Genomic DNA, 23,189 nt, shown 5'->3' with positions numbered 1-23,189 from the left:
CCAGGTAAATTACTATTTAGCTCTGATTTTCCTGGCTGTCCAACATAATGAGATGGCGATATTAATTCCCGACAAAGTCCTGATCCGCACACCTTGATGAACCAGCAACAACTTTCAGAAAGAGGTCTGAAACACAAACGAGAAAATAATCCTGCGCAACACACCCTGCAACTTTCTCATCCACTCATATACACGCATACAAAAGGCCACAAAAAGAGCACAGGAGATGGCCACACCCTGACCGTGTAACCCTAGCAGATCAGATTCCCATGAGCGAGGCCTCCACCAGAGGAAACTCTAAACGCAGGCCTATTCAGCATCTCTTCCCTGTCCTTTCGCTCCAGCGTCCATGGGAATCCTATGACGCTCCTGTGGGAGAAGCGCTTGTCTAAGCTGATGGGCAGTGGCGTGTTTATAAGAGCGTGCGCTGTTTACAGCAGAGTCGGGCCCCGAACACGCAATACGGAGGGAAAAGCAGGGAGATTCGCATTCAGCCTACGAACACAGAGCGCTCTCATAATAAACACGGCCTGGACGGATGGCCTCCGCTTCATAACAGTCAGGCCGGGCTCGAGAGTGAGAGAGAGTGGAATGCTGGACATAATAGGAATTATTATGTTACAGAGTTAAATGACCATGTCTTTACTTAAATTAGCTCTTGCTACGTTAAATAAGAAAACAAGCCCTGTGACCAGAAACACTTCAGTCATTCAAATACGGACCACTAACTCAACAGCTGGCTCCGCAGAGGGTTACATCATCGCTTTCAGAGCAGGCCGAGTGACAGTCATTTTATGCTGTATAGACTTTTAAGACATTCCACTGGGGGGGGGGGGGGGGGGGTGGTGGGGGGGGTTCAGTTTGGTGCTGGAAAACTAAACTCTTACACCAACATTCCTGTTTGTCCATTTAGCGATTCCAAACCACAACAAAAGAATGGATATACTCTTAGTAGCAGCCTCAATCCATCACTACGTATGACTTTCATGTCAGCACCATGTGTTATCGTTATATATATGAAGATCGCTGAAGAACTACATTACCCATGTGACGTGACTACAAGGTACACCAATGAAACATACATTACCCATGTATCACCACCTTTCTTCTCATTACATATGATATTCTGAAAGAACACTGAAACAGTATGTTACCCACGTGACATTACCTAGAGCCTTTAATTTGAGGTTTTGTGTGTCTGTTGAACTACATTTCCCATGTAGCACCGCCTGTAACCTTGAATTATGTGTTTTGGAAGACCACTGACAAAACTGTTACCCATCTGGCATCACCCGCACCCTTTGATTTACAGTTTTAGGTGTCTGCTGGAAAAAAAAACTGCATTACCCATGCGGTACCACCTTAGAAAGTAAACAAATACCAAATTCTGCGACCCATGTGGCACAACCTTCATCATTTGGCTTGTATGTGAGGTTTTGGGAGACTACTGAGAACCTACGCTACCCCTGCGTCACCATCCTTAGCCTCATTATTATACAGTATATGAACTGTAAGATAAGTTTAAAAAAAAAAAACAAAAAAAAAACTACATTACCCATGTGGCACTGGCTGCACTGAAGGCACTGCTCCATGCCGGTTGGATGTTCAGCGTAGGTTCCCGGCTCACACAAAGCGCATACGCCTTTCTGCTGATCTGCGCTGCACTTCTCCTTCACGTAGGTGCCTGTTAAAGGGATATGCTGATTACCTCTTAAGCTCGATGGGTTTAAACTCTCGCAACTACAGAACCTGCATGTTACACAGTAGCTGCTGAGTAATTTGTGCAGAAAACGTAGGTGTCTGGATGGCGACTGGTTTTAGCTAAGCTTATGTGCGTTAGATAACAGAAGAAGATCATCCGGTGTCAGAAACCACATAACCAAGTCTACTAGAGAGACACAGTTTGAGGGGAGTGTGTGGTGATTCGGGCAGGCAGCGAGCTGCATCAGCCTCACGGCTGCAGCACTGGATTAAGAGCTGTCAACATTACATTCGGGGGGTGTAGTAGCGATGCATTAAATGCAACAAACACTGCAGTTATAGACGTTATAGAACGCTCCTTAAGCGCTGGAGTAAATGGGGCCACATTTGTTCTGTTAATGACATTTCTTTCTGCACTCCTGAACAATGAGCTGTGGCTTAATGGGACCCTCTGTGCTCCAAAAACACCAAACGCTGGTATCCAGTTACTGCTGCTTTGTCTCATTTCATTCTGCCTCCCTATTCATGTCCAAAATAACACCACCTCCCCATGATGGGGGAAAAATGGCTGCTTCAGTGTCTCCTCATCCTATCAGCATTAAAACCATGTGCAGTGTTTACTTTGGGAGTGCTGATAAAGACGTGCGCAATCACTCTTTAAAAAACCGCTACAGTGGAATTTATTCATTTGGAAGGTCATTTCTGGGTTGTGTACAACGGGTTTTAATGGACTGTAGCTTCTTGATGATAGTAGATCCTTAACAACAGTGGATGAGAGAGACGAGTTTCAGCCTCTAAATCAAATGCAGGAGCCAAATCAGTCCCTGGGGCAAGTTTTAGGAGTCGTAGCACAAAGATCGTCACTAGAATGGCTGGTATTAATGGCAGCTTTGCAACAAATCGGTCTTGAAAGGTTGGCTGGTGCCAGGCATGCAGTTTTACAGTCTGGCAGTGAGGTTTGTTGGAGTGTGCTGTGGCCAGGCTTCAGACCGCAGCGGCCTGTAACTGGTCAGACGTTTCTCGTTAAAGATATCGAACTGTGAAGTTATTATGTTATACTTCAATTATCAGAGCCCAACTGGTATGAAGACTGTGGCCGATGCTACCTTTTTCTTTGTTACTGCTCCTTTAAGACTGCTATGCAAATGAGCTCTGTTCTGATTGGCTACCTCGTGTCGTGCCTCGTTCCAAAACTCAATAACTTCAGGGTGCGTGGGCGGGGCTAAACTACCATAGGCTGAGGTGGATATATGTAAATGAGGGGTTTTTCATAAAACATTGCAAAAACTGAATTTAAAGCCTATTTTTAAAGCTTCGTTTCCAAAGGAGGGAATGGGTTTGAAATGTTAACACGTTCTACAAAACATACTGAACTCTTCTTTCAGAAATAGTGAGAACAAAATAGTTTTTCTATGATATGGACACTTTAAACAGTGCTTTGTCAACTGGCAAAGCAACAGTAAACAGCAGAATACTGTCGCTAGAATTCTCCGCAGATTTGGGCATTCAGTGTTGACACGTTTCATACGTTTGTTGTTCTTCTGACCATGATAGTAAGTATTTTTACTAATATAGTAAATATAGTAGAAAGATAGTAATATTTTGTCAGATTTAAACAAAAGGGGACTCTTACTGGGCTCCTGGGCGCAACCAATAACTAGATACTAATAAAACCTCAGTCGTTTTCTCTGTTAAAAAATATGATAATCATCATCATATTATCTTAGTTTAATGTCACTTCAATGTTTTCTGGTCCTTTTCTTCATAACAAGCGTAAATAAATTGCTAGTAGTTTGCTGATTCGAGCTAAATTACCTGTTCCACCTTAAATGGTGCAGCAGGGGGGGGCAATTTAAAAATGTAATTAAAATTAAAACTGAAATCTGAAACTAGAAATCTGAGATGTTCTGCTGAAATCGGGCTGTGGTCTGATCTGCCCATGTCTGTATTTTCTCCGACACTCACCAGCCTCGCAGTTCTTGCAGCAGAAGCCCATGTGTGGGTACTCATGGTTCTCCAGGCACGCTTGCTGCCGGGCTGTCCGATTCTGCAAGGGTTCTCCGGACGCTTCCCTGCTCACCACAATCAACAGCAGCATGATGAGAAGCACCTGGAGAGCGAGCGAGAGAGAGAGAGACAGAGAGAGAGAGAGAGAGAGACAGATTTAAGTTTAAGTCAGTAAACTTATTTTCTCAGGCCATAAAACCGAACTAAACCAAATGGTAAAAATAATAAGGAAATAAAAAGCTGGAGGACTGAGAGAGTCGGTCTGCAGGCCAAGACGCTGGGTGTTCAGGTACTTTCACAAGCTCAATAAAACAGTTTAAATCAGGACGAGAGAAACTGTCTGGACATGCCGACACAACGAGGCACAGAGTCAGAGTCTTCGCCTCTCTCCTTCCTCTCTAGCGGAGGTGAACTGCTAAAATGAATGGTATCAAAAGTAACTTACTGATGGTGTTTATTAGAACTATTACTGTTGTTATTGCTGGCATGTTTTACAGAAGTATATGCGTGAAATCTATACATACCAATTTATGTCATCCATTTAAAACCCATATATCAGCCAATAAGCCGTTACATACACAGCACTGTAAAAGTTTTCTTGCTACTGCCACCTGTAGGTGTTAAATGAGTACTGCATCCACACTGATTAAACTACAGGCATGAAACAGACAAGATAGCGTTGGGTGACATTTAGCTGGTTCAGTATTGTACAGTTTAGCCACAAACAGCGTTTACTGAACATCAAATGTGGTTAAATATCACCAACAATTTCCTTTGTAGTGAATCTTGTGATTACCAAATAGACAGACAGACAGACAGACAAACAGACAGACACAGACAGACAGACACAGACAGACAGACACAGACAGACAGACACAGACAGACAGACACAGACAGACAGACAGCAAGTGGGGCTGAAAGACTGATGAACTGAAAGGTATCTCAGGCAGACTAATAGACAAGTGGACACATATCAAAGGCAAAACTGTGAGAACTGCAGTATCGCCACAGCTCTACTCATCCGCCTCTCTTCTCCCTCCCTCGCTCACACACACAAAGTTCTTTGTCTGTTTTTCAGACGTGCGGAGGCACACAGGGAGAGCAGAGGAGCGGTCAGCTTTTCTCTTAGTGGACCTTGTGTGAGCAATCTGCCCTTTAATTCGAACCATCTGATGAGAGCAGCTGCAGAGCAAAGCAAATTAGCAGAGACTCTCCTGTAGCCGGGCAAAACAGAACGGAGACTCGCACGGGGCGCGCGGGGGGGGTTACCATGGTCACACGCCCCCGCGCACACATGCACATGCATGCATACTCCGCTGATATGGAGTGGGGTCCTTGGCAACGGTATCTGGGGCATTTCTGAGGAGTTCAAAGACGCTCAGAAACGCTTCACATGGGCCTACTGACTCCACTTTTAATGAAGAAAGACGAGAGACTGTCCGACACCAGCAACCCGGCCCCTCAGACCCCACCCGGTGACGGCTTCGTGCTTCTTGGAGAAAAGAGTTTTGGTGAAAATTCTAGTTCACAGTTTTCTCCCATTACACCACATTTAATCAGACGGCTGAGCCATGTCTGGCGCCTGAAGCCTGTTAATGTAGCTCATACTCCAGCAATTAGCATGGTGCTAACTGCATGCCTCAGTTGCGCTCCTGTCCCAAACCGTCTGGACAAACATGGACAAAAATACTTTGCTGAAACGAGCAGCAGCCGTCTGTCAATTTATCCCCGTCGCTATGAATATCGTTATATCACACGGACCATAAACGACCTCAAATAAAGAGCTGATATAAATAAAAGAGGGTTCTTCAAGGGTTCTTTAGTAAGGAAAATGACCCTATATAGAGCCAAGAAGACTCGTATGACCCTGTGCATGATGAAAGGGTTCTTTAGATTGATAACATGCTGTAGATGGTTCTATATAGAAACCTCTGAAAAGTGTTCTATATAACACCAAAAGGGTTCTTCCATTGGCTTGACATTGCAATGATACAAGAACCCCTTTTGGTGCTGATGGTTCTATATGGAACCGCCTACAGTACATTCTACATCAATCTTGAGTTTCATCACGCAAGGAGGCCTTTATTCCTGCAAAGGGTTTGAGTGTTTCAGCACAAGAAATATGAGAAAACATCAAATATACTGGCCAACAATCCACCGACACCCTGATTTAACAGATGGTCACTCGACACTCAAGGGCCTCGACATGAGGGTGTTACCAGCTATGAAGGACGTAGCTAAAAAGGCTAAATAGGCTAGCTAATGTTTGGTCCAGGAAGAGTCAATAATATACTTCTTTGACAAATAAGCATGTTGGTGCAATGTTGGCTGTAGTGTTGGCTCATCTGAAGAGGCAGCCTCTGTTATGTTACTCATCCAACCCAAAAACTACCAATTTCCCCTTGTCTATTCGCACATAATACATAATAGTCATAATCACACATCATTAGCATTTGCAAAAAAAGTTCTGGATGACTTTTGGATTCTAGTGCTTGTTAGCAACATCAGCTAACCGGCACTAAACTTCAGACACCGAGCGTCTCGGCCGACTTCATTTGTGGTGAATTGTATTCTGTGCGAGACAGAAGACCAGCTTCATGGAGTGTGTGAAAGTGTGTGTAAGCTTAAGAACAGCAGGTTACGGTGTGTGTGTGTGTGTGTGTGTGTGTGTGCGTGCTGAGTGAGGATAATGGCCAGTGTGTATAAAGCTTTAGCTGAAGTTGAGCGCTTCACTCGCTCCCTCAGGCGCTTCTCTTTATACTCCGCTCCTTTCAGCCGGGCACAATGAGACGGCCTCATTTACGGCTAAACAACACGCCTCAGAGCCGCCACTTCAAATGACCCACATTCTCCCGGCCACCGGACACCTGGGCAGAAACGCTACACCGCCGCTAACGCTAACGGCCTACATTCCCCTTTATCCTCCGGCACAAAGGCGCGCAGGCAGGGGGACCGGCCGTCCTCCAGAACAACAGGCCGCATTATCGGCCCAGCAAACTGCAAACGTCTAAAACGGAGACGCGGTGAAGATGAAACAGCCCAAAACTGATCATTCACACCTGATTCACTCGTTAAAGATGTGAAAACCAAACTTTACATAAACCTCCAGTGAGGGCTGCTTGGGACGCAGCCACCTGCTGTCTTTGCTTGTAGAAGTCGGAGTGAAATGCATGTGATGACACAAACAAACCAATAATAATAATAATAATAATAATAATAATAATAATAATAATAATAGGATTGTCAATGCCTTCGCTAATCCAGGTGGCACTCTCAAGTGCTAAAGTGTTGCTTTTTTAATCCAGTTTAGCCCAGGTGGTTGTTAAGGTGTTGCCAAGCCATTTCTTACGATATCCCTTTGGTATCCCACGCATTGCCAAAGTGTTGCTAGGCTGCTGCATATATTATTCCAGGTGATTGTTAAGGTGTTGCTAGGCCACTGCTTTGGTAACCCAGGTATTTGCTAAGGTGTTGACAGGCCACTGCTATAGTATCCCAGGTGGTTGTTAAAGTGTTGCTAAGCCATTTGCTATGATATCCCAGAAGGTCGCCTTGAAGCCTAAACTCCATAACTGCCCGTTTTCTCTATGTCACACAGTGTCAGAATCCACATAAGCAAATCTGAGACTGGACCTGATATATCTGATATCTGTACTGGCAGAGACCGTCCATATCGCTCAGTCCCTAGAAACAACGTTGCTAAAACAGGCTGGGGTTTAACAGAAACAGCTGCACAATGCTGGACGCATTAGCGGGCATGAAACGATGTAATGGAGCCGGTAACACTGTTCCCACTGCAGATTAGAGCTTCCCACAGTGCCGCAGGCTCTTCCACTGCTTTATAACAAAATAAACAAATATCTGACTGCACATTATACACGAGCTGGCGAACTCTGGTATTGCAGCTTAAGAGGGAATGAGCCTTAAGACAGCCAGACATCCCTCACATCACAAAAAGGCACTTATACATCTGCCTATTTTAGCTCACAGCGGTTCAGCTCTGCCTATTTACATCTAATTTAAAGGAACTGTTTCAGTCCAGGACTGCTTTTTGAAGGAGCAGCCAATCAGAACACATTTATTTGCATGTATTCGTCTTAAAGGCTCAGCAACAAAAGCAGCTGGTTAAGTATTAAAGAGACTTCAAATGACTTATGACTGTTTTTCTTACATAAAAAGGAAATACATGTCATAAAAGGAATGCAGGATATGAGCCCTTCAAGTTTTCCTACAGCCTGATGGACAGACCGCTGCTTGCATTCATTTACTGGTCGCAGTGAATGTTTTTTTTTTTAATTGGCCTTTTATTTATACTTTCGAATGATTTATTTTTAGATGTACTTTATGCTCTTTATTATTGCATTACGGATTTTTTGGGGGTCATTTCAGAAATCCCTCTGAGAAACTGTGACCAGGTTCCTCGTGGCTGATGTTCTCGCTGTTGGTCTGCTTTCAGTAGTGTTTCCAATGCACTGTCTGGGTTTATTGCTGGTCAAATGACTTTTAAAGTCTATAGATCTGTTTGAAGAAATAGTCTAAATTTTCTGCCTTTTCTATTTTTCGTCCAAAAACCAAACTGCCATTTTTGACCATTTCCAACCAAAACAAAGTCGGTGACTTTTATTTCAGTGCACGTCTTAACTGTCCACGGTTTAATACTGCTCAGTTAAATCCAACCGTGTCTGATTATTCTGGAAACTGCCAAAATAACCGACTCAAACAGTAATATAATCAAAGTTTAAGCCCTGACTGAATGTAAGACGGAGCTTGTTAAGAATGTGAGGGGGAGAGAGAGAGAGAGAGAGAGAGAGAGAGAGAGAGAGAGAGAGAGAGAGAGAGAGAGAGAGAGAGAATATTCAGGCTCATGTGTAAGACATTATGAGAGTGAGAGCGGTGTGGTGTGAAGACGGAGCTGAGCGCGGCTCCAGAGCAGCTCTCTGGACAGCAGCCATGCCTTGTTGTTCTAAGGGAGTTTCCTGGACTGAGCAGCGCTGTCGAGACACACTCTTCTCTCCTCTCCTCTCCTCTCTCACTCGCTCACGTCAGAGTTTCCACAGTATCACTCTCTCTCCCTCACGCTCACACACTCACACACACAGCATTAAGAGAGGCAGCTACTGTAGAGCAAAGAAATGACGGAGAAAAACGAAGGAGAGAAGACGAATGCAAAAGACGAAGTGGAGAGATGGAGCGAGTGAGGTTGGAAGTTTGAGAAAGGGCACGAAGCAGAGAGAGAGAGAGAGAGAGAGAGAGAGAGAGAGAGAGAGAGAGAGAGAGAGAGACCCTGAAAAAGAAAAAGAAAGAGAAATAAAGAGAGAGACAGAAAGAGAAAGACACAGACAGAGAATGAAGGAGAGAAATGAAGACAGAGAAACTCAGAAAAGGAAAGAAAGAAAGAAAGAAAGAAAGAAAGAAAGAAAGAAAGAAAGAAAGAAAGAAAGAAAGAGGGAGAGAGAAAAACAAGACCCATTGAAAAAAATAAAAAGTGTGAGAAGAAATGAAGAGACCCCCGAAAAAGAAAGAAAGAAAGAAAGAAAGAGAGAAAGAGAGAAAGAGAGAAAGAGAGAGGGGTAAGAGACGGAGAGAAAGCGGAAGAAAGAAAAAAAGACAGGGAGCACAGATTCCTCTCTTCACCAACACACTGTACCCATTCAGCTGAAAGACTGTAAAAGTCTCACACGCACACACACACACACACACACACACACACACACACACACACACACACACACACACACACACACACGCTCCCAGCTCAAAGTGTTTCTCCAGACAGTCGACTCAGGCTAAACGCTGAACGCTCCACATTCACCAGAGCACATGTCCGGTCTCTGCGCTGGTCCGGCTGCAGTGGAGACGGAGGAATTAGTGGTGTTAACTGGCCGCACCTGTTGTGCTGCATATGGGCCTCAGTCCTTACAGAGTCATCTGGGTCAAAGGTCACGGCTGCTTATGCACCGCTGCAAGAATGCCAAAAACTTACTGCAGCCACCAAAAGTTCTGGGACGCCAAGCTTTTCAAAATGGTTTTAACGGGGCTCCCAGCGGCGCTGACGCCATCATCAGATCGCGGGTTCAGTCCCCGGCGATGCTACAGGCGTCCATGGCTGGGAGACCAAGAGGCACAACTGGCCTGGCTCTCTCTGGGCGGCGGTTAGAGTTCTCCGAGCTCAGCTGTCCAATGACGCTGCATTAGCAGCAGTTTGAAAACGTGCAAAGGCGCTTCACAGGTCTGGGAGGAGGCCTGTGCTCGCCTTCGCCCTCCTAGCACTGGTGGTATCGTGTGATTGGTCCTAACTAATGGGTGGAATTGAAAACGATTAAACTGGAGAAAACCCCCCCAAAAAGGTTTGAATAAAGGGCTTGTATTGACAGGCCATCTGTAAAACTACACAATGTACTGTATAGCGTGTAGATCCTATAAGGGATCCACTGAAACTTTGCACAACTTGCAAAAACTTGGCGGAAAATTTAAAAACATTTCAATTTTAGGTTTAATTTCCACTCGATATGTTCAATTCTGCAAACACTTGTGCGTTAAAATTTGCGTTAAAGCTCACAACAATATCATTTGAGCAGATGTGCTCAGTTTTTTGCCACATGCTCAGAAATAAAGGTACTAAACTGTCTCTGGGGCAGATCCCCTCCTGTCACTGGGGACCCTCAAGGCTCCATCTCAGCACCTTCAGTCAGGGAACATAACTGAACCATAATCCACTGAAATGATGTGTTCTAAGCCGTACTGACTCCACACACCCCACCTCGCCTCGCCTCCAGGCTTTTACTCTACTGTTCTGTTTTAAAACATTCGGTTATGAAAAGGAACAAATACCAACTTTTCACCTGGAAAACCTGATTTAAGCTCCACAATCAGACCTTAGAACCACTGCTGTACCTCTGAGGGAACATTCACACCGTTTGTTCCATGACGAACGTAAACTGTACCTGCATACACCCTTCATTTCTCACACTGTACTTGTCCTTTTCAACAATAATTTAGAAAAGAAAGCTGACAAATCCTGTTTTACGTGCTGTTCACACTAATTCAGACGCTCTGAAGGTAAAGCAGGGATTAGCTTTCTAACAGAGCCCCCCTCTTTCTGAAGTCTGCTCTCCCGACTGTTCGTTTGCTGCAGTGCTTTGGCCCCTGCACTGTTTGCATGGCGCTGCAGTAGGAAAGTATTAGAAACTGCAGGCACACAAAGTCGAGGACTGATCCCTATTCCACATTAAGAGTTAGCTTTGGGCTAAAACCACGGAAAACTGTCGTCTCCGTGGCGCTGGGGACAGGTGGCGTCTCTTCTCCACAGAGAGCGGAGCGGCGGGAGACAGTGGGGGAAATGACGCCACTTCCTGTGCCTGGCTGGCGCATTCCAGGGTGGGTGAATCAGTGGATTCCACACGGACGGTTTAGCTGTCTAACTCAGAGGCGCTTAGCCGCCCTGCTGCCTAAAACAACAGGCTCGCAGCAGGCAAGCCAGAGAACTATGAGGAAACTCAGATTCTCACACCAAGCTGTGGAAAAGAGGGGCTGCTTTGTGAAAACACCACTGTGTGCATACGACTTAAATACCTGACTTAAATATCTTTATATTAAAAAAAGAGCCAACGGGCATGTTGCTGTGGTCTAAACCCTTCGTTTGGGAGCACTTGCTTGTGTTTGGATGCAGATTTTATACAGGTCAGCACCAGTTTGCTGACCAAGTCAAAACTTTCTGAAAACAACTGTTTTTGTGATTTTAACACACTGGGATCTACCCAAGGTCAGACGTCTCAAACTGCTTTCCATAATGTAAAAGTTTCCCATAACGGTAAAACTCTCAGATGGTATGTGTGATGCATATAGCAAACGCCAGAAGACCAGCTAGACAACGCAGGAATGTTTCTGTCTGGCATTTTCTGCAGGTGCTTTGACTGAAAAATACATCCATGTCTTTTCCTTATGGAGGGAGAAAAACAATGAAGCAGTCACTTCTGACAGTTTCATTGAATCAAGGGCAAAACCGGAAAGATTTGCTGGAGGATCAATGCAGGTGAAGCAGCAGGATTTCGAACTGAGTTTTATCCTAGTGGTGAGATTTCAATAGTTAACAAATGGGAACCTATTAGTGGACACTTCAGAGCATTTAGTCCACATATGAAAACAGGGCTTCAACACTGTGAATTCACGGTTCACCAGCACATTTTCACGTACCGAACGATTCCACCTAGATGCGTTTAGCTTCACCCATTCAGATATAAGATAAGAAGATACAAGCCACTGCTTTGAATGAGGAGCAACACAGGACAGCCAGTCAGATCTTATTCACATATATCAGTCTTAGAAGCTGATCAAACTAAAACAGCCTGTTTAATTTTTAAAGAGAAGTAAATTGAATTATGACCAATAAGCTCCCCGGACAAAAAAAAATTAAGACAACCTTGCATGTTCAAGGTGTTAGTAACTTCAGACTCCTCCTCCTCCTCAGGCTATAAATACCTGTGGGTTTTGCGACGAGATTCATAGATTGAGAAAAGGTGGTACAGTGCAGTGATGGGCTGCAGATGTTCATGACTGGCAAAAAGGAGTGACTGCATTTGAGCGTGCAAAGGCCATAATATGTACGAAGTAGGTAAATTCGCAGGCTTATCAAAGTGTAAAGCTAACAACTGTGAAAAGCGGCTGTTGTCAGCTCAAATTTGCAATTAGGTGATTATATAATAACTGAACATCCTATACGTTACTTCACAGTCACAAAACTAAAGAAATACACCTCATTAACCAAACGTGCTTTGGTGTACTGCTACATTTGGGGTAAGGGGGGGGGGAAATCTGTTAAGTCTGATTCTAATTCCTGCCTCATTAAGCCCTGACCAGCAGGTAGGATTATGTTTTAAAGTCACCAAGAGTTTACAGGCTGGTTGGAATCAATACACATGGACTTATCTTTTTAGCATTTGGTAGCTGCCCATTGGCTTCCCACTATTGTACGTGCTAATCGACTGTATTCTACAGCCGCATCAGACCAGGCTGAAAAATGCTAGAAGGTTCCTTTTAAGCTCTTCAGAGACCAGCACCATCACTATTAGCACAAAAACGCTGTACCTCCTTCCAAAAGAACATCTGAAATCTGTTTTTCCTGACAAACAGCGCTGGTATTTTGCCGTGAAGAGGTTTAATTTATAAAAGATCGTCTGAAAGATGAATGTTCTTATGCAGTGCGTGCGTAGAGCACGAGGAAGTCTCTCAGTGGATGAGGGATGCAGTTTCAGCCAGCAGGCACGACTAGGAGCAAACCAGATAAGACAGCACCAAGATCCACATGCACACTTCCTGCTTTCCCATGCAGCCCAGCCACTCTGGCTGCCTTCCATATGCAGAGAAGGTCCATCATCATCATCATCATCATCATCTTCACTGAAATGAGAGAACCAAACCTGAGGATGCAGGCAAAGCTAAGCGACACACTCTCATCAATCTCAAGAACCCTATAGAGAACCACTTTCTTTCCTAAAGACCCTTGAAGGACCATTTTTAAAGTGTAGTCTAAACTACAATAGACTTCATCAACAAAGGCCTTCAGGTAAAATTAACAGGGAAGCAACAAAACTGGGGAAAAACAAATGGTCAGAAATGTTGGTGCTGTTTCTTTTGGACCGTTCTTCATGACATTTACACATGATAAGTGTGTTTACATAATTCAATAACTGCAGAAAATCAGATTTGGTCAGTAATCCTATCAGCACCTTTACATGCACGTGGAACTCTAAGTCTGTAAGAGTCAGACAGTAATCAGATTTCTGCTTTACAACCAGCCAACAGAAGTGATGTAAACTTAATGTAAAACTCAAACTTCATGCCGCAGATGGGTTTTTCCCCCCAATCATATCGCAGCTTTACCTGAAAATACAAACACACATCATCTAGAAGATGAAGAATGTTTATACCCTTCATTTCATAGAGAACATGTTTGGTTTCAGTGTCGCTCCAAAAGTGTTTTTCTGCCAACGCTTCTTGCTTATTTCCGGTACCGCAGCCTGTTTTCACTCATGCTCTGACTGAGAAATCCGAAAGAAATCAGAGTAAGAGTTCACAGCACTGAGGAATCTGACTACTGAGCTAAAATCCAGCCTCTTGATCAGATTTCTTGATCAGAATTCTAGACGTTTATTTCCGATCTAAGAAACCACAGTGTGCTGTTTACATGGTCATTTGAATAATCAGATAACTGCAGGAATCAGATTATGATCGGATTATGTAAACGCATTCGATGTAAAGACCAACAGGCATTTTCAAATGATGTAAAAACTGAAAAACAGCAAAAATGGAGATACGAGGTTTTGTTCCAGCAGCCAAATGAAAAAATAAATAATTTAGTTCAATCAACATATAAACATATATCATCCTATCTAGCATTTCAGCATAAAAGTCCTGATTTTGGACCAATACCATCTCTAATGTTTTTCTAATGGGTGATAAAACCGGTGTTTTTTAAAAACCACACGATTTTATCCAATTGCTTTATTCATCACCACCATGGTTTATCATGGTTTAGCAGCAGTGATGGGCCCACTTGTCAAATCCAGCTTAATCATTAGCTGAGCTACTGAGAGTGTAGCAGAAGATCGAGGAGCCTTTGGAAGCTCATCAGAAGATGCGGAGGACCACCCTGGAAGAGGCAGCATTAGTTGCAGATGCAGCGCCAGGGCTCCCTTCCTCACCCGCTGCCAGAACTCACCACAACAAACAGGCCTTAGTGTCGCTGGGTTTAGTGCAGAGACTAGCAGAATCATTCAAGTGTCATTACAGCTACATATTTAAGATGATGGTCGCGTTTCCATACCAATCTTTTAGTACACCGAGTGCACCGAGCATTATAGTCCAACAATTTAAGGTGGTCTGACGTGAGTTCTCAGAGATCTTTGTGCTTTTAGCTTCAGTGCTGCAACTTAAACTGCTTTATACTGCACATCTAATATAATAACCATCATAAGCTGTTGCTTAGCCTTATAACTGACATACGACTGCACCAAAACTGGATCCTCCAGTGACAGAAACCCCAAGCTGGTTCAGAATAAGTGAAATCAGCTCTGATCTCTCTCTCAAACCTCAGTGCAGAAAGTAAACGAATGTCAACAAGCTGAACGGAATGACAGACAGTTGCGCTGAGCGAGGAAACGAACCCACACTCTGGGCAGACTGCGGTGCAGGGAGGCTGTAATAGGTGGTCAGGGTGCAGACCAGCGTGGTAACCTTAACCTCACTGGCGAGAGCTCCTCGAAGCCACAATCACTTCACACTGGCAGCTCACCAGCGCACTCCAACGCATCGCAGCGAACCGCTGAACCACAACACACACACTCCAGTACTGCACACCACACGGAGCCGGAGTTCGGCACTTCCCTCACACCGTACTGGTCCACTAGACTTCATACACGAGAGGCACAGACTCGATTACGATTCGACGCGTCAGGAGGTTTGACCCACACACTATAATCAAAAACATGAAGCAGATTTTACTGCCATTTAATGATTAGAGGCGGTTAAAGGAGAATTCCACCAATGTTCAGAAATTCCAGTGTAATTAAATCATTAAGCTGTAAACAGTCATTCAGAGTGGTTTGGTGTGAAATGGTCTGTTCTAGAAAAACAGAGTAAGAACTGATCTGCCTGCCCGTCCGTCCATCCGTCCATCTACGTCCATCCATCCGTCCGTCCATCTGTATCCATCCGTCCATTCATCCATCTACGTCCATCCATCCATCCGTCCGTCCATCTTCGTCCATCTATCCATCCATCCGTCCGTCTACGTCCATCCATCCATCTATCTATCCATCCGTCCGTCTACGTCCATCCATCTATGTCCGTCCGTCCATCTATCTATATCCGTCCGTCCATCTATGTCCGTCCGTCCATCTATCCGTCCGTCCATCAATGTCCATCCAACCATCCGTCCGTCCATCTATGTCCATCCACCCATCTATGTCCAACAATCCGTCCGTCCACCTGTTCATCCATCCGTCTGTCCATTCTCACTTTGTTTACATCTCTATGACTGAATTACACAAAAATCATGGGAATTTAACTTTAGCCTAACGTTCAGGGCTTTCTGTCCAGTTCCTGAAGTCCCAAGTAACGAGTATCTACCATGACACCACAGAGAAAAACAAAGTACTGACTGGACAGTTTCCACTTGGGCAGAGAGGAAAGATGATCATCACAATGACTCCATGAAATAAAAATGAACTAAAAATCAGAAGCACGGATTTCTTAGGCCACAGAATCACTAATTCTCTCTGAAGGGCTAGAAGGCCGCGAAGGCCCCCCGGGAGGAAAGGCCTACTGGCTCCATGAATCAGGCTGCACCTATTTTTAGTGCGCTTTAATGTTGTTCCTCAAAGAAAGAGTTACTGAGTAATCAGGTAGAGTTACTTTAATACATTCCAGCATGCGCGCCATTACTGAGGATGATGAGGCACATAAAACCGGCTTGTATTTAAACTCACTGAGGTCCAGGGAGCCGTGGTTCTCTCTCAGTGTTTGGAGGAAAGTAGTGACAGAAAAGAGAAGGCACATCTCTGTGTTGATGGATGCGACACTGTGAATGAGAGAACAGTCCTCTCTCTCTCTCTCTCTCTCTCTCTCTCTCTCTCTCTCTCTCTCAGTATACTACACAACAATGCAAGACATCCCTAAACCACTTCAGCATGAAAGAGAGCAAGAGAGAGAAAAGTAAAGAAAGAGAGAGCAGAAACACATGAAGAGCGAGAGAAGGAAGTAAGATAGAGCATAGAGAAAACAGAAAAAGGAGGGAGAGAAAGAACAGAGAGAGAGGAAAAGCATGAGAGTAAAGAGAGAAAAAGAGAGAAAGACAGTAAGAGTATAGGGAACGGAAGAAAGAAAAAGAATAGGAAGCAGAAAGTGTAGAAAGAGAAGGAGGGAGTGTGAAAGTAAAGAGGGGGAATAAAGAGAGAGATATAGGGAGTGCAAGAGAAGCAGAAAAAAGAAAGAATGACAGATACAAAGCAAAAGAGAAAAGAATAATAACGGAGAGAGCAGAAAGGAAAAAAGATCAAAAGAGAGAAACAGCCGAGGGAGAAGAAAAGGGAGAGATAGGTCAAAGAGACAGAGAGGAAAAGAACAGGGAGAGAGAGAAAGGAGAGAAAAGAAAAAGTAGTAAGGGTGAAACAGGAAAAAAGAAAGAAGAGGAAGAAAACAAAGAGCGGAAAAAAGAGCGAAACAAAGAAAAATCAATCAAGTGGCTCGTAAACACAATCCTAAAGAACTTTTACTGAACAAACACGAGTTACACACACACACACACACACACACACACACACACACACACACACAAATACACACACTCACTCGCACACACACACACACACTCGCACACACACACTCGCACACAGACAAATACACACACAAACACACACACTCATGCACACTCACTCGCACGCACACACATACTCTCTCACACTCACTCGCTCGCACACACACTCGCACACACACTCACTCGCACACACACACACACAGACAAATACACACACTCACTCGCACACAGACACTCATGCACACTCACTCGCACACACGCTCGCGCACACACAGACGCTCGCGCACACACTCACTCGCTCGCGCACACACTCATGCACACACACACACACACTCATGCACACTCACACGCTCGCACACACACGCGCACTCGCACGCACTCACTCACTCGCACGCACACACACACACTCATGCACACTCACTCGCACGCACACACATACTCTCGCACACACACTCACTCGCACACACAAATACACACACGCTCGCTCACTCGCATGCACGCATATACTCACTCGCGCGTGCACACACACACAAACAATGAGTGGAGCCTTTAAACAAAAGCTGCTCAACTACACGAGTCCAGACTCTCTGCTCCTAAACAGGAGAAGCTACTGGGCGAACGGCTTCAGAGAGACAGCGCAGGTCCAGAACACTGACCCTGAGGAGAACCGGCCTCACTTCCTGTGCTGCTTTCAGCCTGAGAGCAGGAAGCCTGAGCAGTGAAGGACCAGCTCACACTCGCTCCCTCACACGCTCGCTCCCTCACTGACTCACACACTCACTGACTCACACACTCACTGACTCACTGACTCTCACTCTCACACGCCAGTGAAAACGAGATAATTTGCAAAGGCTCCACTTCCACATTACAGCTGTAGGATAAACTGACTGCATTCCCTGCAGTGTGTCTACACATCCAAACGTTTGCAGACGTTTCTTCTGAAATGAGGGACTGCGGTAACTGCCTCTATTCTTCTGGGAAGGCTTTACAGTAGATGTTGGAAGATTGCTGTGAGGATCTGTCTGAGCATTGTTGAGGTCAGGTATTGCAGTTATACGGCCAGTTCTGGATCCGAACTCATCCCAAATGTACTGGATAGAGCTCCATCACTCCAGAGAACACAGTTCTGCTCCACAGCCCAGTGCTGGGGGGCTTTATACCCCTCTAGCCCACACTAGGCATTGGGCAAGTGACCTCATGCTCATATGTGCTACTCTGCAGCGTCCATTCTATTAGTGAGTGCTGTTTAGTGGTGTGAAAGAGTCAGAACTGTTCACAGTGGTGGTGATAGGAACCAGATGTCCACCTCTAAAAGCTCCCTCACAGAAAGTTATCACATTAAATTGTTCTGAATGTGCAACTCGTGTCGGAGACACTATTTCATGACAGTTTGGAGAGGTTTTGGTCCAAAACGAGGGGCAAAATTGGCCCCAAAGGCACCTTTTTTCACATTTACCACCTTTACCATCAACATTACATACAAAACCGTGGTGGTAAATGAAATGACGCCTGGTTCCCATCACCACCACTAAACCATTTCATCAAACCACTCTGAATAGCTTTGTTTACCTCTCAGCCACTGAATTCTGCAGAATATTGAAAAAAAAATGGGCAGAATTCCCCTTTAAGAACAAACCGTTAACTTGGCACATCCCTTTTACATTCCACGCACCACTGCGCTGCCGCATAAAGAACAGGGCCACTCATACTGGCTTACTGTACTGAATTGAATTCGGATGCACCCGTCAGGCATTCATTCCTCCATACAGTACGTTTTGTGTCCAATTACGATCGGATCCATCCTGCAGCACGCGCCGTACAGTGAGCGTTATTGTGAGTGACAGAGACGTATTGGAGCAGAGGAAGGATGTATGATTTCTATCCGAGTGTTCAGATAAGCGGAGACACACCGCGCTTCATTACTAATGAACGGAACAGGAACGTCCCTCTTTCAATCATGTGCCTCCACTTAGCGCACCACCCCTATTCTCTTCCACACGGCTCACACAGGATGTCCCTGAGATGAGAAACACACACAGACCTGCAACGAGAGGCAGATTCATATCAGTCGTACAGTAGGCCAGACCCTGAATAGGCCCTTATCAGACCGTGAGGGGAGTCATTAGAGGAGGAATACCGCCCCTCCCTAAGGTGCTCCTATTGCTTACAGGCTTTCGGCCGCACACACAGCTTGCATAACGTCCACTGAAAAGCCCTGCTAATGTTCGCAGTACTGACCATTGTTGTGGATTCCGTCAGCAGTGTTGACAAACTGCTGCAGAGGTCACTAGAAAGGCAGCGTAATTAGGCCATGTTGATTTGAACTAGCGCAACAATGTATGTGAAAAACTATCAAATTCTTTTGTTTAAAGAGTTTTGGATAATATTTTTAATTTTTCTGTCCATCAGAAAAAAATATGTGTCACATCTTTACTGGAAAAAAAGTTGTATCCTGATGATGATGATGATGATAGTAATAATAATAATAATACTAACCCATGTTATACATGCATATATGTAACTAATTTTAATGTAACACTATATTCCATATGCATTATATAAACATGTACGCACCTATTTACTACTACTACTACTCTGCATCATCGTCGTCATCATCGTCGTTAACCGCTTAGTCCAGATAGGGTTGTGGTAATAAGGCCTTTATATTAATATTTATATATATGTAGACAACAATATGTAACCACAATATATCCCATATATAAAACTACTTTTATCTAATAACATATAAGTGTAAGTAACTGTATGTAACATCTCACATGTATTCTATGTGTACATATCTTTATGTAGTAAGTCCCTTAACGTATTAGGTAGTAATGTATAATTATTTAAAGTATGATTCAATCCCTTATGTATTCTATATGTATATAAAACCTCGTCTCTCTATTTTGGGTGTTTTCAGTTTCAGTTGCCTTTTATGGGGTGTCAAAATGTCATGATGAATAGATCAACAGAAACGGTTGATTGGGTAGCCCTTAACTTTGAAACACAGCTTTTGTAAAGAGTTTGGATCCCTGGGCTTCTGTAAGTCAGTCCTCTGGCTTTGAGTCATTTCGGTCCTGAAAAGCAAAAAAAAAAACCATACAAAAACAAACACACGTGCATTAAAATGTCACACAGCGCGTCAGGCGGCGTTGCTAGAAGTTCAGAAATCAGTAAGGGCTTGTTGGGGCTGCTGTGCCCTTTCCAGCTAACCCCCCCTCTCCCCGCCACCCCCGCCACCCCCCCCCTCCCCGCCACCCCCCCCCCCCCCCCCCCCACCCCCCCCACACACACAAACAGAGTCAAACACATGACCTCAGCCTGACCGCAGATCATGTGCACTGCATACACAAAACCACAGACGTCACACGCACATGCACAGATGCTTACACCACATGCACATACAAACTCCACACACACACACACACACACACACACACACACAAACACACACACAGCCCCCCACCAACGTCTCTCTGGAGGAGCGTGTGAAAACTTGCAAATGTGTCCTCTCTGGGAACACAGGAAGTCCTGAGACAATGCAGAGGCTTCGCGAAGGGGCCAAGCACCCGGTCACCAAACAACCTCAGTTTAAAACCAGAACATGGAACAAACAAACACACACACACACACACACACACACACACACACACACACACACACACACACACACACAGCTTCATCCACATGTTGGTGTCTACACATCATATTTTGACTGTCAGGCCTGATGAACCGGCAACAACTGAAGATTCTCAGAGATAAAAAGACCCTATTATATCTTATGAGCTGAGCTGACCGTATGTCATATGCAGTCCTGTAAGTTATATTTCTCTGGGACTCCCCAGGCCTGATCTGCGCTACATCTACAGCCATCTGTCCACTAGATCAGCGCATGCACATCGACATTCCTTACTAGACTTTTTCTGTACAGTCATCACTTGGCAGCCAATCAGACGACCCTTCAGCAGATCCACTCAAAGCACAAATGCCTTTCAAACGCAGCACTGAGGAGGCTGGAGACACTTGAGAAAAGTTCCCAGCTTCTCAAAAGCATCCGAGTGTTGGGATCATCTTAACTGGTAGAGACAGTGTTTACTGCGATGCTCGCTCTACCATTTACAAATCATCGTCAAGCTGGGACGCTTTTTGGGAAACCCAGCCCTGAGTAGGAATTCAAATTGCTTCGTTCTGGCAAGTTTTTGTTGCGTTTTTGGTGGAAAAGTAACCAAAAAAAAAATCAACGTTTTTCAGTTTTTGACATCATTTAGAAGTGTGTTTAAATTTCATGCTGAAAGGACAAAAAGAAACGGCCCAAATTTACTTCACAAAAAGATCCGCTTCCTTTGACTTACATTAAGAGAAAAGTCCGTTTTTCCTTCTCCTGTAAATTTAGCATTTTACAGATATGAGCCCCCCCAGCCCCCCCGCCAACAGCAATGATTTGCGAACTATTTTCATCTTAACAGTCGTTAATGTGCTACTGAAAAACAGTTTGTGAATCCGATGACATAAAAACAAGTGGAAATGCATCACTTTAAAGGTTTTAAGTAACCAGCACTGCCATGTGGTGTGCAGAAACAATAGTGCTACAACTTTAAGCCACTGAGCTTTTAAGTATATATACTTAAACATTTTACACATAAACTAATTGGTGCACCATTATAAGCCAGCTGTGCAACTTAATTACCCTGATGCCTGGGCCCCCTCGGTGAGCTGCGCGCTGGGGCCCATGGCATGTGGGTTCCGCAGAGGTGCTGTTGGAGTGCGTGTGGAGTGCGAGAGGGTGCGGGCAGGCAGTCTGCTGTCCTCCAGCATGCGTGGGAGGATATTAATAGCGCTGGGAAGCCACAGTTTCACAGGCCTTCCACATTTCAACCCCACCTCTTCCCGGCTTTAGACGACTGCCGTCTGACTGCAGTCAATCTAGATAAGCCCGACTGCCACAGGAGGAGCGAGGTGGGAAATAAGAAAGAAAGAAAGAAAGAAAGAAAGAAAGAAAGAAAGAAAGAAAGACAGACTAAAAAACAGCGTCTGAGGGAGAGATACGGACAGACTCACAGACCCAGATGATTTACGGTGCGCTTCCTGTGTAAAACCACAATACGTAACTGTGTAGAGGAGGGAAAAAGGGGAAAGCAGAGAAGAGAGAACCCACACCACGGCGTCGATGGAACGATCTCGCAGCAAGAGGATGTCCAAGCTATTACAGCAAGTAAGGAAGCATAGCCTACAACAACCTAATGCAAGGTACATTCACACCTTGCTAGTAAAAGGTTGGACCCCCTTTTGCCTTCAGAACTGCTTTAATTCTTCGTGCCACACTTTCAACAAGGTGTTGGAAACGTTCCTCAGAGATTCTGGTTGGTTATTTGAGTTCCTGTTGTCTTTCTATCATCTGGAACCAGTCTGTCCATTCTCCTCTGACCTCTCACATCAACAAGTCATTTTCGTCCACACAACTGACCGCTCACTGGATATTTCCTCTTTTTCGGACCGTTCTCTGTAAACCCTAGAGATGGTTGTGTGTGAAAATCCCAGTAGATCAGCAGTTTCTGAAATACTCAGACCAGCCCGTCTGGCACCAACAACCACACCACGTTCAAAGTCCCTTAAATCCCCTTTCTTCCCCGTTCTGATGCTCGGCCTGCACTTCAGCAAGTTGTCTTGACCACCTCTACACGCCTAAATGCAGTGAGTTGCGGCCGTGTGATTGGCTGATTGGCTGATTAGCTGTTTGTGTTAACAAGCAACTGAACAGGTGTGCCTAATAAAGTGGCCAGTGAGTGTATGTAATCAATAGCTTGTAATCAATATCACTTACAAAATGCTGAAAAATGCTGATCACTTACAAAAAAGCTTCTGTATTATAAAACGAGCCATCTTTTTCCTAAAAAGTGTTTCCTGACTATTGAGTTAAGAAACACAGCTGGAGGCTGAAATACAGCATCATTTGAAGCACACAGGCCTCATCAACTCACAATGAGAGCTAAAGATCAGCCTCTCAGTTTGCTTTGTTTTCACTCCAAGCCTCCCAAATCAATGAGAGAACACCATATAAATACAAAACAATCAATAATTTGGACACGTTTATTCATCAGAAATGTACTACAGGCCAATATGATAACATTTCTGATAACATTATTAGGTCAAATTACATCACACTGGCTAC

The 23,189-nt window shown here is 44.6% G+C and overlaps 1 protein-coding gene across 1 annotated transcript in view; it reads right to left on the bottom strand.

Moving 5' to 3' along the window:
- The window catches only part of tnfrsfa (tumor necrosis factor receptor superfamily, member a), a 44,967-nt gene that overhangs the window by 8,362 nt on the left and 13,416 nt on the right, over positions 1-23,189 (bottom strand). Inside the window, exons 2-3 of the mRNA XM_017717165.2 lie at positions 3,667-3,811; positions 1,556-1,684 (exon numbers count right to left, since the gene is read on the bottom strand). Of these exons, the coding sequence (XP_017572654.1) occupies positions 1,556-1,684; positions 3,667-3,811 (274 nt within the window). The remainder of the gene's footprint in view (positions 1-1,555; positions 1,685-3,666; positions 3,812-23,189) is intronic.

Source organism: Pygocentrus nattereri, chromosome 16 (assembly GCF_015220715.1).
Source record: "Pygocentrus nattereri isolate fPygNat1 chromosome 16, fPygNat1.pri, whole genome shotgun sequence".
Taxonomy (NCBI): Eukaryota; Metazoa; Chordata; class Actinopteri; order Characiformes; family Serrasalmidae; genus Pygocentrus; species Pygocentrus nattereri.
The sequence above is the reverse complement of the archived record's forward strand: the minus strand, read 5'-3'. Positions and strand labels throughout refer to the sequence as shown.